General features: G+C 58.4%; 2 protein-coding genes across 4 annotated transcripts; both read right to left on the minus strand.

Annotated features, from left to right (window-relative positions):
• Positions 1-215: 215 nt before the first annotated feature.
• Positions 216-5,320, minus strand: LOC143637986 (sperm flagellar protein 1-like). The gene is made up of 7 exons (XM_077105371.1): positions 5,185-5,320; positions 4,728-4,839; positions 3,545-3,674; positions 2,941-3,073; positions 2,575-2,665; positions 2,390-2,489; positions 216-350 (listed from the first exon to the last, which is right to left on the minus strand). Exons 1-7 carry the CDS (start codon positions 5,318-5,320, stop codon positions 216-218), a joined length of 837 nt encoding a protein of 278 aa, XP_076961486.1.
• Positions 5,321-5,854: 534 nt separating this feature from the next.
• Positions 5,855-18,402, minus strand: Adam8 (ADAM metallopeptidase domain 8). Of its 3 annotated transcripts, XM_077105339.1 has the most exons (24): positions 17,895-18,402; positions 16,928-17,031; positions 15,765-15,841; positions 15,576-15,654; positions 15,425-15,501; positions 14,897-15,086; positions 14,619-14,681; positions 14,474-14,542; positions 14,000-14,166; positions 13,774-13,855; positions 13,351-13,499; positions 13,096-13,273; positions 12,729-12,818; positions 12,452-12,641; positions 12,287-12,368; positions 11,879-12,044; positions 11,453-11,530; positions 11,017-11,101; positions 10,439-10,553; positions 9,672-9,840; positions 9,149-9,211; positions 8,869-8,919; positions 6,882-6,959; positions 5,855-5,991 (listed from the first exon to the last, which is right to left on the minus strand). In XM_077105339.1, exons 1-24 carry the CDS (start codon positions 17,938-17,940, stop codon positions 5,944-5,946), a joined length of 2,496 nt encoding a protein of 831 aa, XP_076961454.1. In that variant the 5' UTR covers positions 17,941-18,402; the 3' UTR covers positions 5,855-5,943. The 3 variants fall into 3 exon arrangements, with proteins under 3 accessions (XP_076961454.1, XP_076961455.1, XP_076961456.1); XM_077105340.1 differs by lacking the exon at positions 12,729-12,818; XM_077105341.1 differs by lacking the exons at positions 5,855-5,991; positions 6,882-6,959 and adding an exon at positions 8,530-8,629.
• Positions 18,403-19,133: the final 731 nt, after the last annotated feature.

Here is a 19,133-nt window from a genome sequence, read left to right on the forward strand (position 1 = left end):
AGTGATGAAACGTGGGGCTGGAGGGAATCCCACTGGCTGTGTCCCAAACCCATCTGTGGGGCAGTATGGCCCCAGGTGACCCCCAGCAGGAACCCAACCCCGACTCTAGCTTCTAAACCTGTGCCTTATACAGATGTCCCTCCCGGAGCCTGCTGGACAGTGCAGGGACGCGCAGAAGAACCACTGGTGGGAGGAAGGCTCTGCATGGCTCAAGGTCAGGGTCTGGCTGGCTCAGGAGGGGCTCCCGGGGGCACACAGCACTCCTCCGTCCCCAGTCGCGTCAGCTCTGCGATCCGCAGGTCCTTCAGCTGCACCAGGTGCTCCAGCTTTATCACCTTCATCTGCAAGATCTTCAAAAAGCCAGGCAGGTCTGAGGAACATCAGGTGCATCCAAACAGCCAGGCCACATGTGTGCTTTCAGCCTCTGGGGATGAGTGCCACACAGCAGAGGCAGGACCAAAGGACCTCTCGTGGGGACACGGGGAAGGAACGGATGTGGGCCCCTGGGAAATGGTCTGAGGAACCTGGGGTTGGGGGTCCTGGGAAGGGATGGCTTTCCTCTTCCCATCCCTATGCTTACTCCTGGAGCTCCCCTGGCCCCCCAGCCTGCCCCCGGCTCCAGGTGGAAGGGCGTGGGCATGGGTAGGGCAGGGCCTGGGCCCTCACCATATGAGCCTAGTGCCCAGGGCCTGGCAGGTGCTCGGGGCATCTTTGCTGAGTTAACAGTTAACTGAATGAACACACAGCAGTTAGATGGTTTATTTGGTGTTCACTTCTAAAAGTTGGAAACCCAAGAAAACCTTGAATTAATTGAATGAAGGTGCAGAAAGGCCCTCTGGAGACATCTGCCTCGGACATGTTGGCCACAGCAAGGCTCAGGCTGGGGTGCCTGTGGCCCTCCACATCTGCTTCAAGAATGACCATATACCAAACCTTCCCCATCTAGAAGCACGGGCCTTGTCATGTGCCCCAGGTGAGAAATGGGGAAATCTGGATTAGAAAAGCTGGTCTGCTCCAAACCATGTGTCCAGGTGAAGGTCAGGAGTGTGAAAAGGCTGCATGAGGTGGGGAGGTGGGCAGGGGTGGCCTCCTGTCACTCAAAACAAGACACGGACCTTCCTCGAGCTTGCAGGTGGTGTGGCTGCTCCACATGGCCCACACCCTGGCCACCCTGCCAGTGCCCCTGGCTCAGTGACAAGCTGCAAGGGGCAGAGTGACAGGGCGACACTCCAGCTGCCACCCACCACCACATAAGCTGCCCCACGATGACTCCTGGGGTCTCTCTGACTCCAAGGTTTGTATCTCACTCTGTAACACACAAATGGCCCTCGATGTGTCAAACTTAGATGGCAGGTTGACTGCTTCCTCTCTGGTTTTCTAAAATGAAGTACTTATGATTCATGGGGTCAGCCCACAAGCCAGAACCAGAGTGGGGACAGCAAGGGTTGCGAGCTGCCCTTCATTTCTCCCCACGGCTTCCTCTCTGCTGGCCCTCTGAGGACAAGAGGGCGTTCAGCACATCCAAAGCCACACCATGATATCACTTTCCTGTTTTCTCAAGAAGACTACTCATCAAGATCTGGGTCTCAGGAACTGAGATGTCGTTGCGATTTCTGATGCCTTGCAACAGTGAGGCCCATCCAGCAGGCCTGCCCCACCCCTACACTGTCATGGGTCCTGGGCTGCCACCTGTGCTGCCAAGGTTGGGGAGAGGTAAGAGTAGTAGGAGCCCTTCTGAGCACAGGAATCCTGGAGGCCCCTGTGAGACAGCAGAGGGACAGGTGTGTTCCTGCAGAGTCAGGTGAGCACCACAGAGCCAGCTAAGCACAATATAAACAGGTGAGCAACACATACCTATGTGCTCACAGAGCTCCAGACTGAAGATGCTTGCCAGACCCTGGCCCCCTGGGAGATGGGGAGAAGGAAGAGGTCCCACCCAGGCTGGAATGGAGCAAGCAGGAGACTCTAATCAGCACCCCACCCCATTCACTTCCCAGAAAGGGAGCACCTTCTGCTCCCTGGCCTGGGCCCAGCACTTCTGTTGGGGCCTGGCCTGTGGCCCCAGCACATGGGCGCATGACTGAGAAGGTGGTAAGGCTGGCAGTAGATACCTGGTGGTGGGAAGGACTTATACTCTTTTCTCTGCTTCTGGGTATGACTGGAATATTCCATACACTGTTTTCTAAATAATCAAACTAAATGTGGACTCTTCCTGCCAAGGTTCTGTCTGCTCCACCCACTACTAAACCCTGCTCTCGGACAGAGCCAGCATGGCAAGAAAGCAGCTGGGGATTGGACTGAAGCTGCTAACAGCGAAGGCAGCAGGTCCCTCTGATTCCCCATCCTGCAGCTCAGGATGTCTGGGAAGGAGTGCCCAGCTGTGCCATACCTGGACTGTCTCTTGCAGAATGGCCAATGCCTGCTCCTTGTCCTCCAGCAACTGCTGAACCTTGGCCAGGTGCTCCCAGGCCCCTTCAGCTGGGTCCTGACTGAAAGGCAGATACCACACTTTAATCCAGCTGGTGAAGTAAGGGGAGAGGAAGGCTGGAAGAGAGCTTCAGAGACAGGGCCTACCATTTACCAGCACAGCTGCCCTTCTTCTCCAAGGCCCTCTGCTTCTGAAGGGTCTTCATACTGGTGGGAGCTGGGGGGCTTAGCAGGCCTGTGTCACAGACAGACACCATCAGCTCAGGTCCCCTGCCTCTAAGGGTGTGCACCTGTATGTGTGGGTGGGAGGGGTGCTCAGACCAGGGGTTAGGCAGATTCAGATGCCATCATGCTGGGCTTGCACAGCCTTGGATGACTTTGAAATGGGTTCCATTTGGAGACACAATGAATGGTCTGTGGACTCCCCTTAGGGGACTGCTCTCCAGGTGCTGATGGAGCCAGGGCCCCATCTTAGGTGTCTGCAAGTAAAACTATTTTCAGGGGCCTGCTGGGCCCTCTTTTTCAGGTGTGTGAGCCTGCAAGTGCCACAGGGTAGTCTGGGAATGTGGTGATGCCCCTCCCAGGAGGACAAGAGGGCCTCTGATAGGTCAAACTTGCCTGCACCAGGGATCTGAGTCCTACCTGCCTGTGAACGGACAGCATCCATGCTGGAGAGTCCTGGATCCTGCAGATTTTACAGGTTGGGAAGTGAAATGTAGAAGATGAATGTGCCTGCCTGTGTTCCCAGTCACCACTCTGGGGTGGGGGTTAGGGAGCAAACTGGAGGACAGGAAGGGGCAGGGAAACTGAGTTGGTATGGGTAGGGTTGTCCCAAGGGACAGAGTGTTTTCACCACCCTGAGGCAGGTGGGTCAGGCTGGGCAGGGAGTGAGGGACAGCAGCACTCAGAGAAGGGAGCTGACGGGGACAGCAGCCCCATGTGAGGCTTGCCTCAGTTGGACCATAGGGCCACAGGGAGTGGGGGCTTTGTCACCATTTATTTGTGGGCTTTATCTCTTATAGAAGATTATCTAACTGTATGCAAATGGGAACAGATGCAGCCTGTTCCTGGGCTGTACCAATTTGCAGACATGAAGAGCTCTGCCAGGTGAGCCTGCCTGAGCAGGGTTGGCTTCCACTTTCTCCCTCAGCGCACACAGGATGGGCTCGATTGCCCCAGGTACATTGGCTACCACCTTACGGATGTCCTCCTCAGAGACACAGAAGCAGAGCTTGCAAAAGACTTTCCTGCAAAGCAGCAAGGTGCACCCTCAGAGCGATGCCCCCCAGGGGCCAGGTCTTGAGCCACAGTACAGTGCCTGATTTCCTGGGAGGGAGAGGCTGAGTGAGGCCCCTTTTTGCCTGCCCCCCAGAGGCCCAGTGGTCACTCGGTTGATGGGTGGCCCATACCCCATCAGGAGGCCACAGAACACGTCACGCGCCAGGTTGTCAGGCCAGGCTTTTCGAGGACTGTGCACAAGTACCCATCTTCCTGACTGATGCTCTCTCTGCTCTGAGAAGTCCTGCTGACCTACCTCCCAAACACCTGGGATCTGAGCTCCTCTCACATAAGAGGGCTAACCAATGGCAGGCACCCTTTCCCCTCTGGGTCAGGGCAATGCCCTCTTCTTCCCTAGGATCCTTTCCACTCCAGCCCTTCGAAATGCAAGCACCATCAGAATGTGCCCAGGCCTGAGCCCTGCAGTGCCTCTAACTTGCCTCAACTGGAGGCTTGGTCTTCATGTGGCCTCCAAGACCTCTGGGCCAACCCCTAGGACTCTCCACTCCCTCCTGCACATCCACACGTCTCCCCCATCCCTCTGCACACTGTTACTCCTCAGAGCCTTCCCTGGTTCCCCGACCTGCAACATGTCTGCCCCACGCTGGCCGCTGTGCTTCACATCATTTACCACACCCAAAACTTTGATTACATTTTGTTATCCATCTGCTGACCATGAGATTCCCTGCTCCATGAAGGCAGGGACCTGTCCAATGCCAGTCTACAGCTCTGGAGCACAGCCCGGTTCCCTTGGCTTAATGAGTGATTTGGGAAGCAGACCCACACTGACAGGCTGTCCTGGCAGGGAGAGCCCTGGAGCCCTAGGTTGAGGGTGAGGATCTGTGGACAGAACTGGCACTGAAAAGGGTCTGGCACCCACAGCTGGAAACTTGTTGCCAGCCTTCCCCTTCCCCTCAGTGCACACAGGATGGGATCAATGGTTCTGGTGTGTTGGCTACCACCTTTCGATCCAAAAGAGCTGGCTCCCCAGGCCAGCCTTGGAAACCCTCTGGAGCCCTTGCCTGTTGAGAAGGCTCCAGTTGCTGAGCTTCTGGTCAGTGTTACAGGCAGGGATGTAGCTGTGCAGGTCCACCAGGCGCGGGTGAAAATGCTTCACGATCTCGGCCACCAGCACTGAGGGGATGGAGGAAGGGTCAGCCTGCATGTCCAACTCAGGCCTGGCTGCGACTGTTCCTAAGGCCTCTGAGATGCCTGCAGGAAAGGCACCAGCTTGTCCTGGAGACTTGGTTGGGGCTTCTGAACTTGGATCTGGGAGGGACCATGTGCTAAGAGAACTGGGGTTGCTCAGCCAGTGCTCACCCAGGGAGAGATGGAGGCCTGCGTTGTCCCCCCCACCCACCCACCCACCCCACCCCACCCCACCTTCCCCAGGGAACATCGGGCTGGACGCAGAGGCGTCCCCACCCCTCGGGAACCTTCGTCTACCACCGCGCCCTGCCTCCGCGGCTCCGCCCGCACCGCCGTCGCTGAAGTCCCGGGTCAGGTGGCGCTTGGGGCGGCTGAGCGGGAGCTGGTCAAGCCAGGCACAGAGGCCACGGAGGGCGTCCGGCAGCGGCCCTAGCGCCGCAGGAGACCGCCTGTGGGAGCCCGGCATGGCAGAAGGCTTGGGCTGTTGCCGGGAGACGGACCAGAAGGGGCGGGGCACAGACTGGCGTGGAGCTGTCGCCGGGAGACGAGGCGGAAGGGGCGGGCCTGGGGACCGGGGGTCGGGCCTGGGGACTGGGGGTCGGGCCTGGGGACCGGGGGTCGGGCCTGGGGACCGGGGGTCGGGGAGACGGAAGCGGCGGCTCAGGTCTGACCGGCCCTGGCTGCTCGGTGGCCCGGGAGGAGTTCTTTGGGACCCCGAGGGCGTGTGATTCAGTCCCGGCCAAAGGAAGGAGGACTGTACTGAGGACCTCCCGCCCCACGGAACTCGCGCGACAGTTTGCTGGGGAAACAGCTCTTTATTGTTAGGAAGTCTAGCGCCGGGAACCTCCGGGCCGCCCTCGCCAGTGGCCGCCCGAGTGCACCCGCCCCAGCGCTTGCACACGCCGCGGTGCGGGCCCAGGCGGCGAGCGCTGGCCCCTGGCAGCAAGGCCGAGCAGGCCAGAGTCCTGAGTGGAGCCGAGCGTCCAGCCAGGTCCGTGGAGGCCCAGGTAGAGAGCCCGGGATGCCAGCTTGGTTCCGAAGTGCCTCTCCAGACTTGTGCAGTGGCTGGACACTGGGCCGGCACCCTTGTCACCTTCGGATGGGGGGCTTCAGCGCGACTTTGGGGCCTTTGACCCCCTTACAGGAGAAAGGTTGCTGTTAAAAATCATGTGCTACGAAGGGCACAAGAGGATATTCCCTTTCACAGTCCATCCCCCACCCCTAACCACTTAGCAACATCCCTAGCCCTTTCTTTATTTTTTGAGACAGAGTCTCACTAAGTTGCTGAAGCTGGCTTTGAACTTGCAATCCTCCTGCTTCAGCCTCCCCAGCCCCTGGAACTACAGGCGTGCGCCATTGCACCAGGCTCTTTTCATCTTTCTTTCTTTTTTGTAGTTGTAGATGGACACAATACCTTTATTTTATTTGTTTATTTTTATGTGGTGCCAGGGATTGAACCCAGTGCCTCATGCATGCTAGGCAAGCGCTCTACCACTGAGCCACAATCCCGGCCCTCCTTTCATATTTCTTTTTTTTTTTCCTAAATTTATTTATATGTGGTGCTGAGAATCGAACCCAGTGCCTCACACATGCTAGGCAAGCACTCCTCCACTTAGCTACAACCCCAGTCCCACCTTTCATATTTCTTAAAATGTATATTCTTAGTTCACCCAACACTAAGTCTGTGCTGTCCATACAATGACAACAGCTGTGGTAGCCCCAGTATTAATGGCTAATACTTTATATGGGGGGTAGATTTGCTTATTCTAATAGGGATAAAAGGCAAATTGACAGCCAGTTGAAGTGACAGTCACTGAAAAGTCCTCTGACAGATTATTAAAACAAAGTTAATGAATTTTTCTTTTTTTCTCCCAGATAATCCCCAAAGTTTGTCAGACAATAATTTAAAGAAATCAATCCCCTCCCCATGCCACACATATACACTGCAGGGCAGTGCCAGTCAGGAGTGGGGCAGCTCTCTACATCTGGCACAGGTAGACCCCAAACTGTGTGCAGGGGAGGCTCACCTGAGTCATTCCAGGTGTGGTCTCTCCAGCACTGGGCTTGACAGGTGGCAACGGGGGTGCAGAGGTTGGCTTGACAGGCTGGGAGGGAGCAGAAACAGCTGATGAAGAGGTCACCTAAGTGGGCCAGGCCTTGGCCCATACTTAACTCCCCATGGCCCTCTGCTCTGCTCCTGCTGGGCTGCAGGCTTCTGTCTGCTAAGCTCTTTGTGGAAATGCCCTCTGTGGCTGCGCCACCTGACAGCTAAAGCCCCAGTGCAGAAGAGCTCCCTGTCCTGGAAACTACCCAGGCCCCTGCAGCATCACCTGCACCCTCTCATGATCCCTGAAAGGTTCTTTAATTGCCAGAATGTGGGTCTTTGGAAGCTCAAAAACCAATAATTAACTACTAAAGCATGTATCCTTTCCCAGGGCAGGGGGACAGTGAAAAGGGCACCTTGGGGTGAGCACCGTAGGTCTCAGCAACATGGGAAGGCTCTGCACTGGGGAGCATTTCCCTTCCTCTGACCAGGCACAGTGTGACGGGAGACCACCCGGGCCTTCCTTCTTGCCTGGCTTTTCCTTGTCCTTGGCTAGAAATATCTCCGCCCATTTCTGTCCCTGTTCTTCCCATGAAGACCCTTTCTAGGTCTTTTTCTTCCCCCCCCAGTACTGGGAATTGAACCCAGGGTCACTCTGTTACTGAGCTACACTCCCAGACCTTTTTATTTTATTTTGAGACAGGCTCTCACTAAGTTGCCCAGGCTGGCCTCGGCCTTGAGATTCTCTTGCTTCAGCCTCCTGAGTGCTGGGATTATAGGCTTGTGCCTCAGAGCCTGGCTCCTGGTACTATTTTTGCAACTCATATGTAAATCTAAAATTAGTTCAATCACTAGTAAGCAAACACCATGGTAACAGTTGTTGGGGGTCAAGTTACTTATGGGTGATAACACTAGTGGGCCAGTTTGAAGAGAGAATCATGAATCCTCAATGGCCTCTCTTCTGCGTTCATTAACCACATAGCTCAGAGGGAGAAACTGCAGACACAACCAAGCCATGTGTCACATTCCTGTGACAAGATATGAGGGACCAGGCCCAGGATAATGTTGGGCAACATCCTAGAAAGGACACTTTCCTCACTATTCCTGCCCCAAACCCATCATCTCTGACAACTCACGATGAGCAGACAAACCCAAATCAAGGGACAAAACTGAGCCAACATTTGCAAAGTGCAAGGTGAGGACCAAGAGCCACTTGGGCCCCAGGAGCACCATGTGGGCCAAGCACTGCCTGCTCATGAAGGCAGGAGCAGCTCAGGTTGTGTCCACGCTAACCCGGAGGACTATGGAGGGAACACAGGGACTCTGCCATCTCTGCAATTTTCTATAAATCTAAAATTTGTTGGCAATTAAAATTAAACAATCCCCTTAGGCAGGGAAGGGTGTTTACCTCCAGGCCCCACACAAGCCACCTTTGGGGAGACTTCCTAGGACCCTGCCACTTTGTGGTTCTTCCCAGCCCTCAGCTGCCCACCATGATCCCCACCTTTGACCACCTAGAGGTAGACAGAGGCCTGCCTGGGAGGGCATCCAGCAACACTTGGTGGACAGCCAACCTGTACAGATGGGGCCATGCCAGACACCAGGAGAGAAAGCTGGGTCAGTCCTGCAGCTTGAGTTTGCCCAGCGGGAGGGGAACGGTCCATGGTCACAGAGTGACATCCAGGGCTGAAGCTGAGGTAGCGCTCAAGGGCCCACCTGTTCCCACAGGTTCTAGGAATGGGAGCGACATGGGGGTGGGAGAGGGACTCCAGGGGTACCATCGGGGCAGGCAGCCCATGCTAGGGGAAGGCCTGTGACACTGCAGGGGCAAAGGGGAGTCCGGGAATTAACCTCAACTTGCAAGGCTCCAGTGAGTCACACTGTGAGACACCTTTTCAAGACCCCAAAGCCATATCCCAAGGGAAGTGTCATGAGGGCTGGCGAGGGCCCCACAGGCGGAGGCTTCTTACCTGCTTGGGCTTCAGCTTTGGGAGGGGCTTGGTGGGTGGAGCAGGTCTGAGCTGATGGGGAGAGAGGAGTCAGGACCCCACATACCAGTCCTATCTCAAGTCTAGAGGACTGATGTGTGCCCCCCTGGCTTCACTGAATCATTTTAATGTCATCCTAGGCCAGGCTCACCTGCCTTCCCTGTGCCTCAGCCCCCCCCCCATTCAGCCACCAGGCCCCCTGCTTCCTGGGACAGCTCAGATACTTTCAGAACACCTGGTCATCCCAATCAAGGCCACTCACCTGGTCTGGTGCCTTCTGTGGGTAGATAGGGACTGGGAAGGGTGGACTGGACATGACTGGAGGCTGCAGGGGACAGGAATGTGAGCCTGGTCCCATAGGGCAAGGCTGAGTGCCCACCTAGTACCCATCAAGCCCCTCCAAGCAAACAAAGCCTCTCCGTACGTGACAAACCTGCCCCAGCTCTGAACCCGCAGGTCCTGAGCTGGACACAGGGCCATCCCTATCCCTCAGCCATGTGGCCACATTCCAGACTGGAGGCAGCAGGGGTGTCATCTTCTCAGAATGAAGGCTGAGAACCCCCAGAGCCACAAGTTCAAGGTCAAACTCCAAATACAGATCTCCAAAAGGTAGCCCTCAACTCCCAGACCCTAGGACGCTGCACCACAGGTGACCACAGCAGCCTCTCTTGGCCCTCACCAACACAGGGACATACGAGTTAATTAACATGATGTCCCCAGTGGGTCATACACTAGGACAGAGAGAGGCCTAGGGGTCCAAGTGCCTCTCAGGGGATGGTGCTTACTGCAGGGGGCAGACTCTTTGGGGCCACAGTGGCTCTGACGGGCTGGCTGGGGTGCGTGGTAGACACCAGCTTTGGGGGCCCTGGAGCCCTGCCCTTGGTTGGCCCACTGCTGCCTGCCTCCTGGAACAGGGGGTTGGAGAGCCCCATGGTGGTCTTGGGTGCTACACTCCTGGGGAGGAAGAGAGGAAATAGCAGTCAGTGTCCCCACCAGGGCTCAGATCTAGTTTTTTGCCCCCCAGCCTAGTTTTTCTGGGGTCCCTCTGCTCTGGCAGACCCCATGCAGGCTGCAATGCACATAGTCACAGCCATAAGACACAAGGAGACCAAGTGCATGTCCCTGAAAGGGCAATCCCTGGGGCCCAGTCACACTGGAGAGGTGCTCAGAGGTCCCAGGCAAATCTATCCTGCTGCAGCTTGGAGTCAAGGTACTGGCCCCGGGCACAGCAGGATCCTAAAGGGGTGCTCATGGTCCTGGTTTGGGGGTGGGGGCCCCATCTCTGGACTTACCATACCCCACCTCTAGCCCAGACCACCCTTGTCTGACCCACTGAAAAGAAGGGCCCCAGCAGAGTCCTGAGGTGGGTGGGTCCCAGCCACCCCCTGGGCTCAAGCCCTGCTACAGCCAACCGGGAGCCCAGTCCACAACACCTCCAACCTGTGCGAGAAGTGGCTTCTTCCTCAAACAGTAGTGAGGCCCTTTCCCAATAGCTCTAGGCCCGGAAGTATATGTTCCACACACAGATCTGTCGCAACCAGCGAGTTCTCACCTCCTGGGGACACGGCTCCAGACCTTGCGGTGTACCATGACGCCTGCCAGGGTGGCCAGCATGGCCATCAGGAGCACTAGGGGCACCAGCACGCTGACCAGGAGACTCCCAGGTGCTGGGGAACACAGGTCTCAGCCTGGGTGGGAGGGCCCTCAGCCTCCCCAGCCGGCTATGGCCATGCCCTGGGCTCCAGGGCTCCCAGCTCCCAGAAAAGGGTCAGAAGGCATGGCAGGTGGGGGGCAGGTTCTGAGTCCACAGTGCTATGGGTGCAGCCTAGCCAGGCCCTTGAGGTCGGGGTGCTGTGGACAGCTACATGCTCACTGGCCACTGGAGAAGAAGACACTGTAGGGCTGACTGACCCTAGGTTCCCAGCCAGACTGAAGAGGGGCTGGAGCACTGGGCAGAGGATGGCATATTTTACTCTGAGCTGGACACTACCTTCAATCATCTAGGAGGTGGGACATAGGCTCCCTTCTGGCTGCCACAGGACTGGCTGTTGATTGCAAACCATCCCCTAAATATCACCTCGCAAGGACCAGGTGGAGCCTTGAATTCAGACCTGGCCCTGAAGGCCCTACCTGCCTGCATGTCTGCCAGTAGCTCCGCACAGTGGGGCGGTGCCCAGCCCACGTGGCAGTGACACTCCCTCTTGTGGTTGCACACCTGCAGGGACAGAGAGCCTTAGGGAATGTAGCCCATAGTGCAGCAGCTGTTCCTGCAGCATAAGGGCCCTGAGCCAGCTCTGCAAGCAGAGGCCCTCTGCACCCCTGCCCAGGTCACAACCCTGGGCTTGTAGGGGGGCATGACCACAGGCCTGATTCCAGGTCACCCTTCCAGCCTCAGCCCCAAGAAGGGGCCTGCTGAGATCTCCCATTAATGGACACACTGGGCAGGGCTGAGACCCCATTCCTACATCCAATGCTGCCACCACCAGTGGCTCTGTCAGATGCAGGCAATGGCAGCAGCTTCTGGGACACCAGGCAGGGGGCAGCTGTCCCTTGAGGCCACACGCACCCCATGGTTGTGGCACTGGGCGGAGCAGTTCTTGGATCTGTAGACCTGGAGGTCCTGGCAGCGCCCTTCCCAGCAAATCTGGAAGGCAGAGGGGGCCTCCTAAGCAGCTTGTCTGGACCCCTGCCCTGGCCCTATTCTCAAAACCAAAGGGCTAGGTCAGCTGACCACCCCGGAGGCCTCTGGAGGCCCAGAACCTCTGGAGTCCTGGGTTCTCGGCAATGCTATGGGTTCCAGAATATGAACTGGGAACAGGTGTCTCTGCCTCCCTCTCCCACCTCAGTCTCACCTGAAAGTGTACAGAGAACCCCCCACACACTCTACCAACAGACCTCTGAGTGTGAAAACCCATCTGCAGAGGGGCCTGTGTGGGACTCGTGTCCGGGCTGCCCACATGCCTGCATGGGGCATCTGGGCTACTCAGCTCACCTTCCCCTTATCACACCTGGTGCCCTGGGGCACAGGCTCATAGGCAGAGACCTCGCTGTCCATGCGCAGAGCTTGGCAATTGCCCGAGTAGGAACTGAGTGTACAGGAGCCACGCTCTGGGGGCTGCCGGCCCCCTGCACAGTACAGGACCCCACATCTGTCGGCCCTGTAGAGAGAGGGCAGGGCATGGTCCCAGCTGCACTGTGCACCACGCTCATGGCCCTGCACTCCAGGAGATAGGCAAAACCTTCCTTCCCTCCCTACCCTACTTCCTCCCTTCTACCACGATGCTGAGGTCAAGCTGGGATCCTGGAAGGCAGGGTGAACCCCTGGAGGGCCACCTGCCCTACAAAGCTAGACTCCTCTCTGGGGACATCCTGTATCCTGGGCCTCTGCAGTCCAGCTCACCTGCCCATGCTGGGGGTGATCCTGCCTCTGCAGCCTGGAGAGATGCTGAAGGAGAAGCAGGTGTCTGCAGCAACCTGTGTACCTAGGAGCTAGAGCAGATTAGCTTGGCCAAGGACCACAGTCACCCCCGGAGGCTGGCCTGTATCCTGTGCTCACAGGCCTTACCTGGACCCCACAGTTCCTGGCACCGCTGGGCCAGTGTGGGGCAGTGCCCATTAAAGCAGTAGCCCCCAGGACAGGGTGTGCCGTTCTCCTGGAAGACATCCTCTGGGCACACTGGACTCCGGCCATCGCAGAACTCCTCCAGGTCACACTGGTCCCTCTGGGGGCGGCATGGCTCACCAGCTGGCTTCACCTGGCCCGTAGAGAGGTTCAATGTGAAACAGGCCCAGGAGTTGCTGCTATTGGTGTGGCTGCCCTCCTACCGCTGCCCTGGGCTCACCCTGCACTCATGGCAGCAGGTGCCATGGGCACACTTGGCCCCCTCAGCCAGCTGGCATGTTGTGGCATTGCAGCAGCGGTTCTGACAGTCCTGGGAGACAGGGGCATGAGCAGCTGCACCCTGGGCAAGAGCCAACTTCAGGGTGGATGGACCCCACCAACCACCAGGGGCAACCAGTGACCACTCTCCTTTGGACTCCCTTACAGATTGTTGGGGATCAAAGGAGAACAGAACTGACATGGGACACCCAAAAGCCATGTGTGTTGTGGTGCACAGGGCACCTGGCTTGGGTGGTCATCTCAGCACAAGGACAGAGGCCACATCCCTGATGCTAAGGAGCAGAGGGTGGGGTTGGGGCAGGACATACCTGGGGAGTGCCACAGTCACACTGCTCCCCACGCTCCACAAACATGTTCCCACACACAGGGCCTCCCACCATCCGGTCAGGGTCAGGGGCATTGGCCAGGCAGCCCGTCTGGGGTTTCTCCAGGAACATCTCTAGGTCAGTCCTGCTGCACCTGCTGAACGTCCTGGGGAACTTGGAGCTAAGAGCAGGGGGTATGGCTGTCAGGGGTCATTGTCACACTGCCCCTTCCCACCCACTGTGTCCCACAAGGCTTACCTCATGCTGGCCGCCATGATGCAGCCACCACCCTCCCGCGGCACGGGGCAGTAGCATCCCTGGACATTCTCGTCATGGTTCATGCCCAGGTTGTGGCCCAGTTCGTGGGCCATGGTGGATGCCACGCCAATAGGGTTCTGGCTGTGGTCCTGTGCAGAGGGCTGAGCTCACTGGGGCAGCGCCTTACCCATCCACCCAGAAGGTGAGGTGCTCCCTCACCTTCAGCACCTGGGGCTTGGTGCCGCTTCCTGCTAACCACCCCTTAAAACATAAAAACAGGTGTTGAACCCGTCCCCAGGGAGGTGGCCTCTCAGGTGTGCTCCAGGGACCTGCGAGACTGCCTCCATGTGTCCAGCTCAGCCTCTGGGCTGGCTGCCAACCCACAGGCCAGTTCCAGTAAACCTGGACAGGGGTTCCCTTTACCTGATTCACAGCCCCGGAGGCCCGAGAGCACAGGGCAGACACCTGAGCCAGTCCCACGGTGGTCCCGGTAAAGTCGACCCCCCTAGAAACACACGTGACACTGATGGCCTGAAAGTGGCTCCCCTAGCCCCTCCCCATGCCTCATGGCTCTGCCTGGAGAGTTTGCCCTAGAGGCCTGGGCTAGCCAGGGCCCTGCCATGGTGGGTTAGGGTGCAGGCCCTCTCACGTGATGAGCTGCACATTGTCATGGGGGTGTCTCCCCATCAGGTCCTGTGCCCGCCAGGAAAGGAAGTTCTCCAGGGTGATGTTGGCATGGGGGCTGATGGCGACCTTGTCTCTGCTCCAGATCTCCAGGCCCACCAATACCACACGGAAATTGAGCTCCTGATAAAACTGCAGAAGACAGAAATCCTCGGGTCAGGCCTGGTTGGTGGAAGGTCAGTAAGGTAGGAGGCAGGGGGTGCCCTCCCATCTGCTTCTGGGGGACAGGGCACAGATGCAGGCCAGGTCCCAAGCTCAACACACAGAGCCCTGAGTTAGACCTTCTCTTGGTTGTCTTTCCTGCCCCACCTACTGTGGCCACTCCCCCTTCCCCCTTCCCCCAGCCACCTGGCTCCCCATGGACCTGTGTTGCTGAGGGGTCCTGAAAACCCTGCAGGAGCTGGAACCCTCCCAGGGCCCTACAAAGACCGCAGCCCACCTTGTCCACATGGTTCACCACCTCCAGCACACGCCTGCGCACGGCCTCTCTGCTCCCCAGCTGCTGGAACTGGGGACACAGGACCCTCAGGCTGGGCCAACACTATGTCCCAACCTGCCCAGCCCACTTGCCCCCATGCCCTCACCTCCTTGCTGTCTGTGACCACATACAGCTCCACATAGCGGGTATCTCGGGATAGGGGCCAGTTCTGGGGAGAATCATCAATCTTTCCAGCACAGTCTGCCCCAGAGACCACCACTGCCCAGTGTTAGGAGGACCATCAGGCAGCTCCAAGCAGAAAAGAGTCTGCTCCACAGCCACCTTCCAGGGCTTGGGGACGGCTCTGGGGCTGCAGACAGAAATACGCAGGCCCAAGCAAAGGGACCAGGGCAGGACCAGCCAGGTGGGCAAGATGTTGCTTACCCGGGGCTGAGGCCTGAAGGCTGCTGAGACCCGAGGCCCCAGAAGGTTGTCCAGGCTGGCATCGCTGACCCCACAAGTCCCAGCCTTCTGCTGCAGGTGCCTGGCCTGGTACACTGCATGCTGCCCTTCCTCACCACCTCCATCTAGAGGCTCGATCACATGGATGGCAGAGCCCACCCGGAAGAAGCCCCTGAGAAGGGGAGTCAAGTGAAAAAGTGGGCATCTCCAGCCCATCCCCACCTGCCCATCTGGGAAGACCGGGGGCTCTGATCTGCACCCCAACCAGTAACACAGACTCCCCAGGGCTGACACCTGGGCCCAGTAAGCAGGAGCGCAAGCTGGGTGGGCCTACCCCACAGGCTTGGCAGGGCTGGAAACTCCTCACGGAAGTCCAACAAGTGCCTCTGCACGTTTCAAACACGTGCAAGAAGGAAGCATGTCTCTAAGTCTAATCCCAAGCCCCTTCTTTCTTGGCCTTAGTTTACCCGTCTGTAGAGCGGGACATCCTGCCAGGGTCTGAGTACACACCTGAGGCCATCACATGTACTGAGGCTAGCAGCAGAGCTCTGGTGACCCTCCACGTGACCCTGGTAGAGGCAGTGGTCCTGTAGAAGTGTGAGAGGTCACAGGTCTGGCTCCCATGGCCCTACTGGCCCCAGGAAGGCAGCCCTATGCCTACCTGCCCATGCCCCTGCTCTGTCACCTCAGAGCCATTGGCAGCTGAATAAGTCTCTGTGTAGCCCACGCCCAGCAGGTCCCTGGAAAAGAACCGCAGGAGTTCCCTGAGCTCTAGCATGGGGGATGCAGGTGCTGAAGCCTGCACTGTTGCTGGCCAGGGCACCAACCTGAGGGTCAGCCCCCTGCTTACCTGTTTATCCGCAGGTGCAGGGTGAAGTTGTGTCCTCCGGCCCCAAGGACATAGCTCACACTCTCAGGGTACAGGCCCTGAATGGGGGTCAGGGTTGAGTAGTCTGCAGCCTTGGGCCTGCACTCCAGGCAGCCCAAGGGCTCCCAGGTGACTCTTGGGCCCATCAGGCTCAGACAGACCAGAAGGTGGAGGGGAAGGTGGAGCCAAAAAAGAAATAAGGCTCTTCACGCCTCCTGGCCTGTTTCTCCACCAGCCCCCAGATGGTAAGGACAATGCCACCTTTCCCTGGAGGACGCAGCAGGATGGGATGGATGTCCTGCTGGGCAGCCCTTACTGCCAGGACAGCAGAGAAAGTGGGGGAAGGGGTAGGGTGCATAGGCCCCTCCAGTGCCACCCCAGCCAGCCTCCTCCCAGCACCCTGTGACCTTGCTCCCTACACACCCCAGCCCCACACTTAACATGCTAAGCCTGCGACCCTCTGGACAATGCACATCTGCCTCTGGGCAGGTGGGAGCCCAGGGCAGCAGACAGGTCCACGGGTCCATGGCAGGTCCCTGGGGCACAGAGGCAAGGTCAGGGTAGGACAGGCCCCTCACTAGAAACACATCCACACACTCAAGCACAAACCTCACGGATACCCAGAGCCCATAGGTGGGTCCGCACACCCACTGGGCTTCAGGAATCCTCCTGGCAGGCCAGGAGCCCTTCTCAGTTCCCAGCCCGGGAAATCCCGGCCCAGCCCAGAGCCCCGGAAGGTGTGTCAGACACACGCAAAACCCTGCGGTGAGCCATCATCCCACTTCTCTTCTGGAGAGGAATCTGGCTGATCAGCCCCTGCCAAGTAAAACTGGGGTGTGGTGTGGACCAGCACAAGCACCCCTGCCCTTTTCCTGGGGCCAGAGGACCCCCCCCCCCCCCGCCCCCCGTCTGGCAGGGCTCCTGGAGGTGAGGCAATAAGCCTGATGCCCACCTGCAGGCCCCAGGCTCTGGCACAGGGTGGGGCAGGAGGAAGGAAGAAGGTGAGCCCAGGAGGGAGGGAAGCAGAGGCCAGCCTCAGGGTCTGCCTGTGAGCCCTGGGGCCCTGCATTGCAGTACCCAGATACCCACACAGCACCCCACAGGAAAGGCTCTGAGGGGCTGCCTAGTGGGGACATCAGACTCACCCCGTGGGAGGGCAGAGCTCGGCGGGTGCGGGGACCAGGCAGACGTTTGGGCCACACCACCTCATACTGCTCCACGGGGGGCAAGGATGGGCTGAGTGCAATCGCTATGGGTAAGAGTGGTTAGCAGACATAAAGGCCTCCTCCCTAAGTGGCCCCCAGGCGGGTGTAAGCCTGCACCTCCCTGAGGCTATCGCCAAATGGCCCAGGAACCAGTGACTAGAAGGTCTTACCCCACAGCCCAGGTGAGGGCTTTGTGCCTAAAGACCTCAGGAGGAGGAGTGGGGGGAGGCAGATTGAGTGGCACACCATGTGTGCCAGAGACCCTGGAAGCCCAGCCTGGGACAAGTACACACAGGGGCTGGGGACAAGTCTCTTTGTCTCCTATATTCTCAGGATCCCATCTAACGGCACATAGCAGCCGACAGCAGCCACCCCCACCCCAGGCTGCTTGCTTCCCGATGTCCTGGAAGCTTCTCGATATCCAGCTGCAGACCCAGGACCCAGCCCTCTCTGGTAACAGAGACCACCTACCTCAGACTTCTGTCCCTGAACACCTCACAAACCTCCAGGAGAGGTGACTGAAGCAGCCCTCTAGGAGTCCCAGGCTGAAACCATACCTCATCAGGAAGCTCCCAGGGCAGCCACCCCGCAGCCCCACAGTGGAACCCAGGAACCTGGCTCCTCCAGCAGCTGGAGCCGCCCTGCAACCCTCACCCCTGTGGTCTCAACGGTCCTGACAGGGAAACGCCCCAGGCGCCAGCTTCTCTTACAGTTCACATCTCAAAGTTCCTCCCTCGGGCCTCTGCCATACCCTGGCCTCTCTGAGTGACCACCCAGGTAACCCATTCCCCCAGGAACCAGCCTGAGGAAGGCCAGGTGACCCAGCTGGAGCCCTGGCCATCGATCAGAAGGCCACCCTGCCCCACGTCCTGAGAGGACTCCTGGGAACCACCCTCTTCCCACTCACCCTGGAGCCACAGTGCACAGAGCAGCCAGAGCCCGAGGCCGCCCATGGTGCTGCCCAGGGTCTTGTTGTGGTCTGGAGGGTCTTTGCGGAACTAAACTGAGAGCTCTGCGGGCTCCAGCCTAAGCACCCGCCTGGGGACCAGCCTGGCCAATCGCGTGGCAGAGGGGCGGGGCACATGCACCTGGGGAGGGCCTCCAGGGCAGCCGGGCTAGACTGAGTCCACTTCCTGGTGGCTTCCTGGTACCCTTTCATTTATGCTGGTCCCCCCCATTAACAAGGGCATGGGTGTGAACAGAACCTTGCCACTCCCTACAACTCCTAGTAACGCACGTGTACCTAGGGAGAACGAGGCCCCGCCTCTCCCAGGCCTGCCTGAGCTGTGGGGTCCAGCTACAAGGAGACAACTGAGGGGCAGTGACTTGTGTGTGTGAATCCTCTGACTTCCAGGGGAAAAGCAACCCCATGCAGGGTAAACAGGACCAGCCCTATGCCCTGCTCCAGGCCCCTGAGACCTCACTGGGGAGGAGCCAGACAGCTGCGGGTCCCAGCACAGATCATGTAGGTGTGGAGGCTGCCTAGGCTGGGGTCCATTCCCAGCTATGGGGTCCTTTTGGACCAAGCTCCCCGTGCAGCCCTGGTTTCCCACTCCCCCACCCTGTAGGGCAGGAGTGGCCCAGAATCAGAGCCTGATCCATGTGGGTCCTCCTTTGTCCTTTGCAGCAACATCCCCCACTTTTGGCCAGGCTTTGGGGTGCAGGTGCAGGCCAACCTCACAGCCTTCCCAGACTCACTCCAGCCAGGGGCGACCTAAGGGTCCTCAGTAGAGCCCAGCAACTCAGCCTCCCTTGTGATGTAGGGGAGGATCAGGGGCCAGACAGGGAGACATGGAGATGGCTACAGTAGGCTGGAGATGGAAAGGTGACACATTTCAGGCTAAGTTTAAAGGGGCATTGGCAAGAAGTTGGTGCCTTGGATGTTTTCCTGGGGACAGAGCTGAAGGGTCTGAGCTGGGGCAGGAGGGAACCTGTCACCTCCTTGCCCCAGCATGATGGCAGAGTCAGAAGCTAGGCAGTGGTAGCACAGATGGAAGCCATCTGCTGTCTGCATCAGTCCCAGGTGCCAGTGCTAGAGGAGTCCACAGGACACTGTGAGCAGGGAAGGAACTGCTGGGTAAGGCTGGCTTCCGCCTGAGCTCACAAATGACTTATGCATGCCCATCCCAAAGCTGGGAATGGGGCT

This window comes from Callospermophilus lateralis, chromosome 15 (assembly GCF_048772815.1).
Source record: "Callospermophilus lateralis isolate mCalLat2 chromosome 15, mCalLat2.hap1, whole genome shotgun sequence".
Taxonomy (NCBI): domain Eukaryota; kingdom Metazoa; phylum Chordata; class Mammalia; order Rodentia; family Sciuridae; genus Callospermophilus; species Callospermophilus lateralis.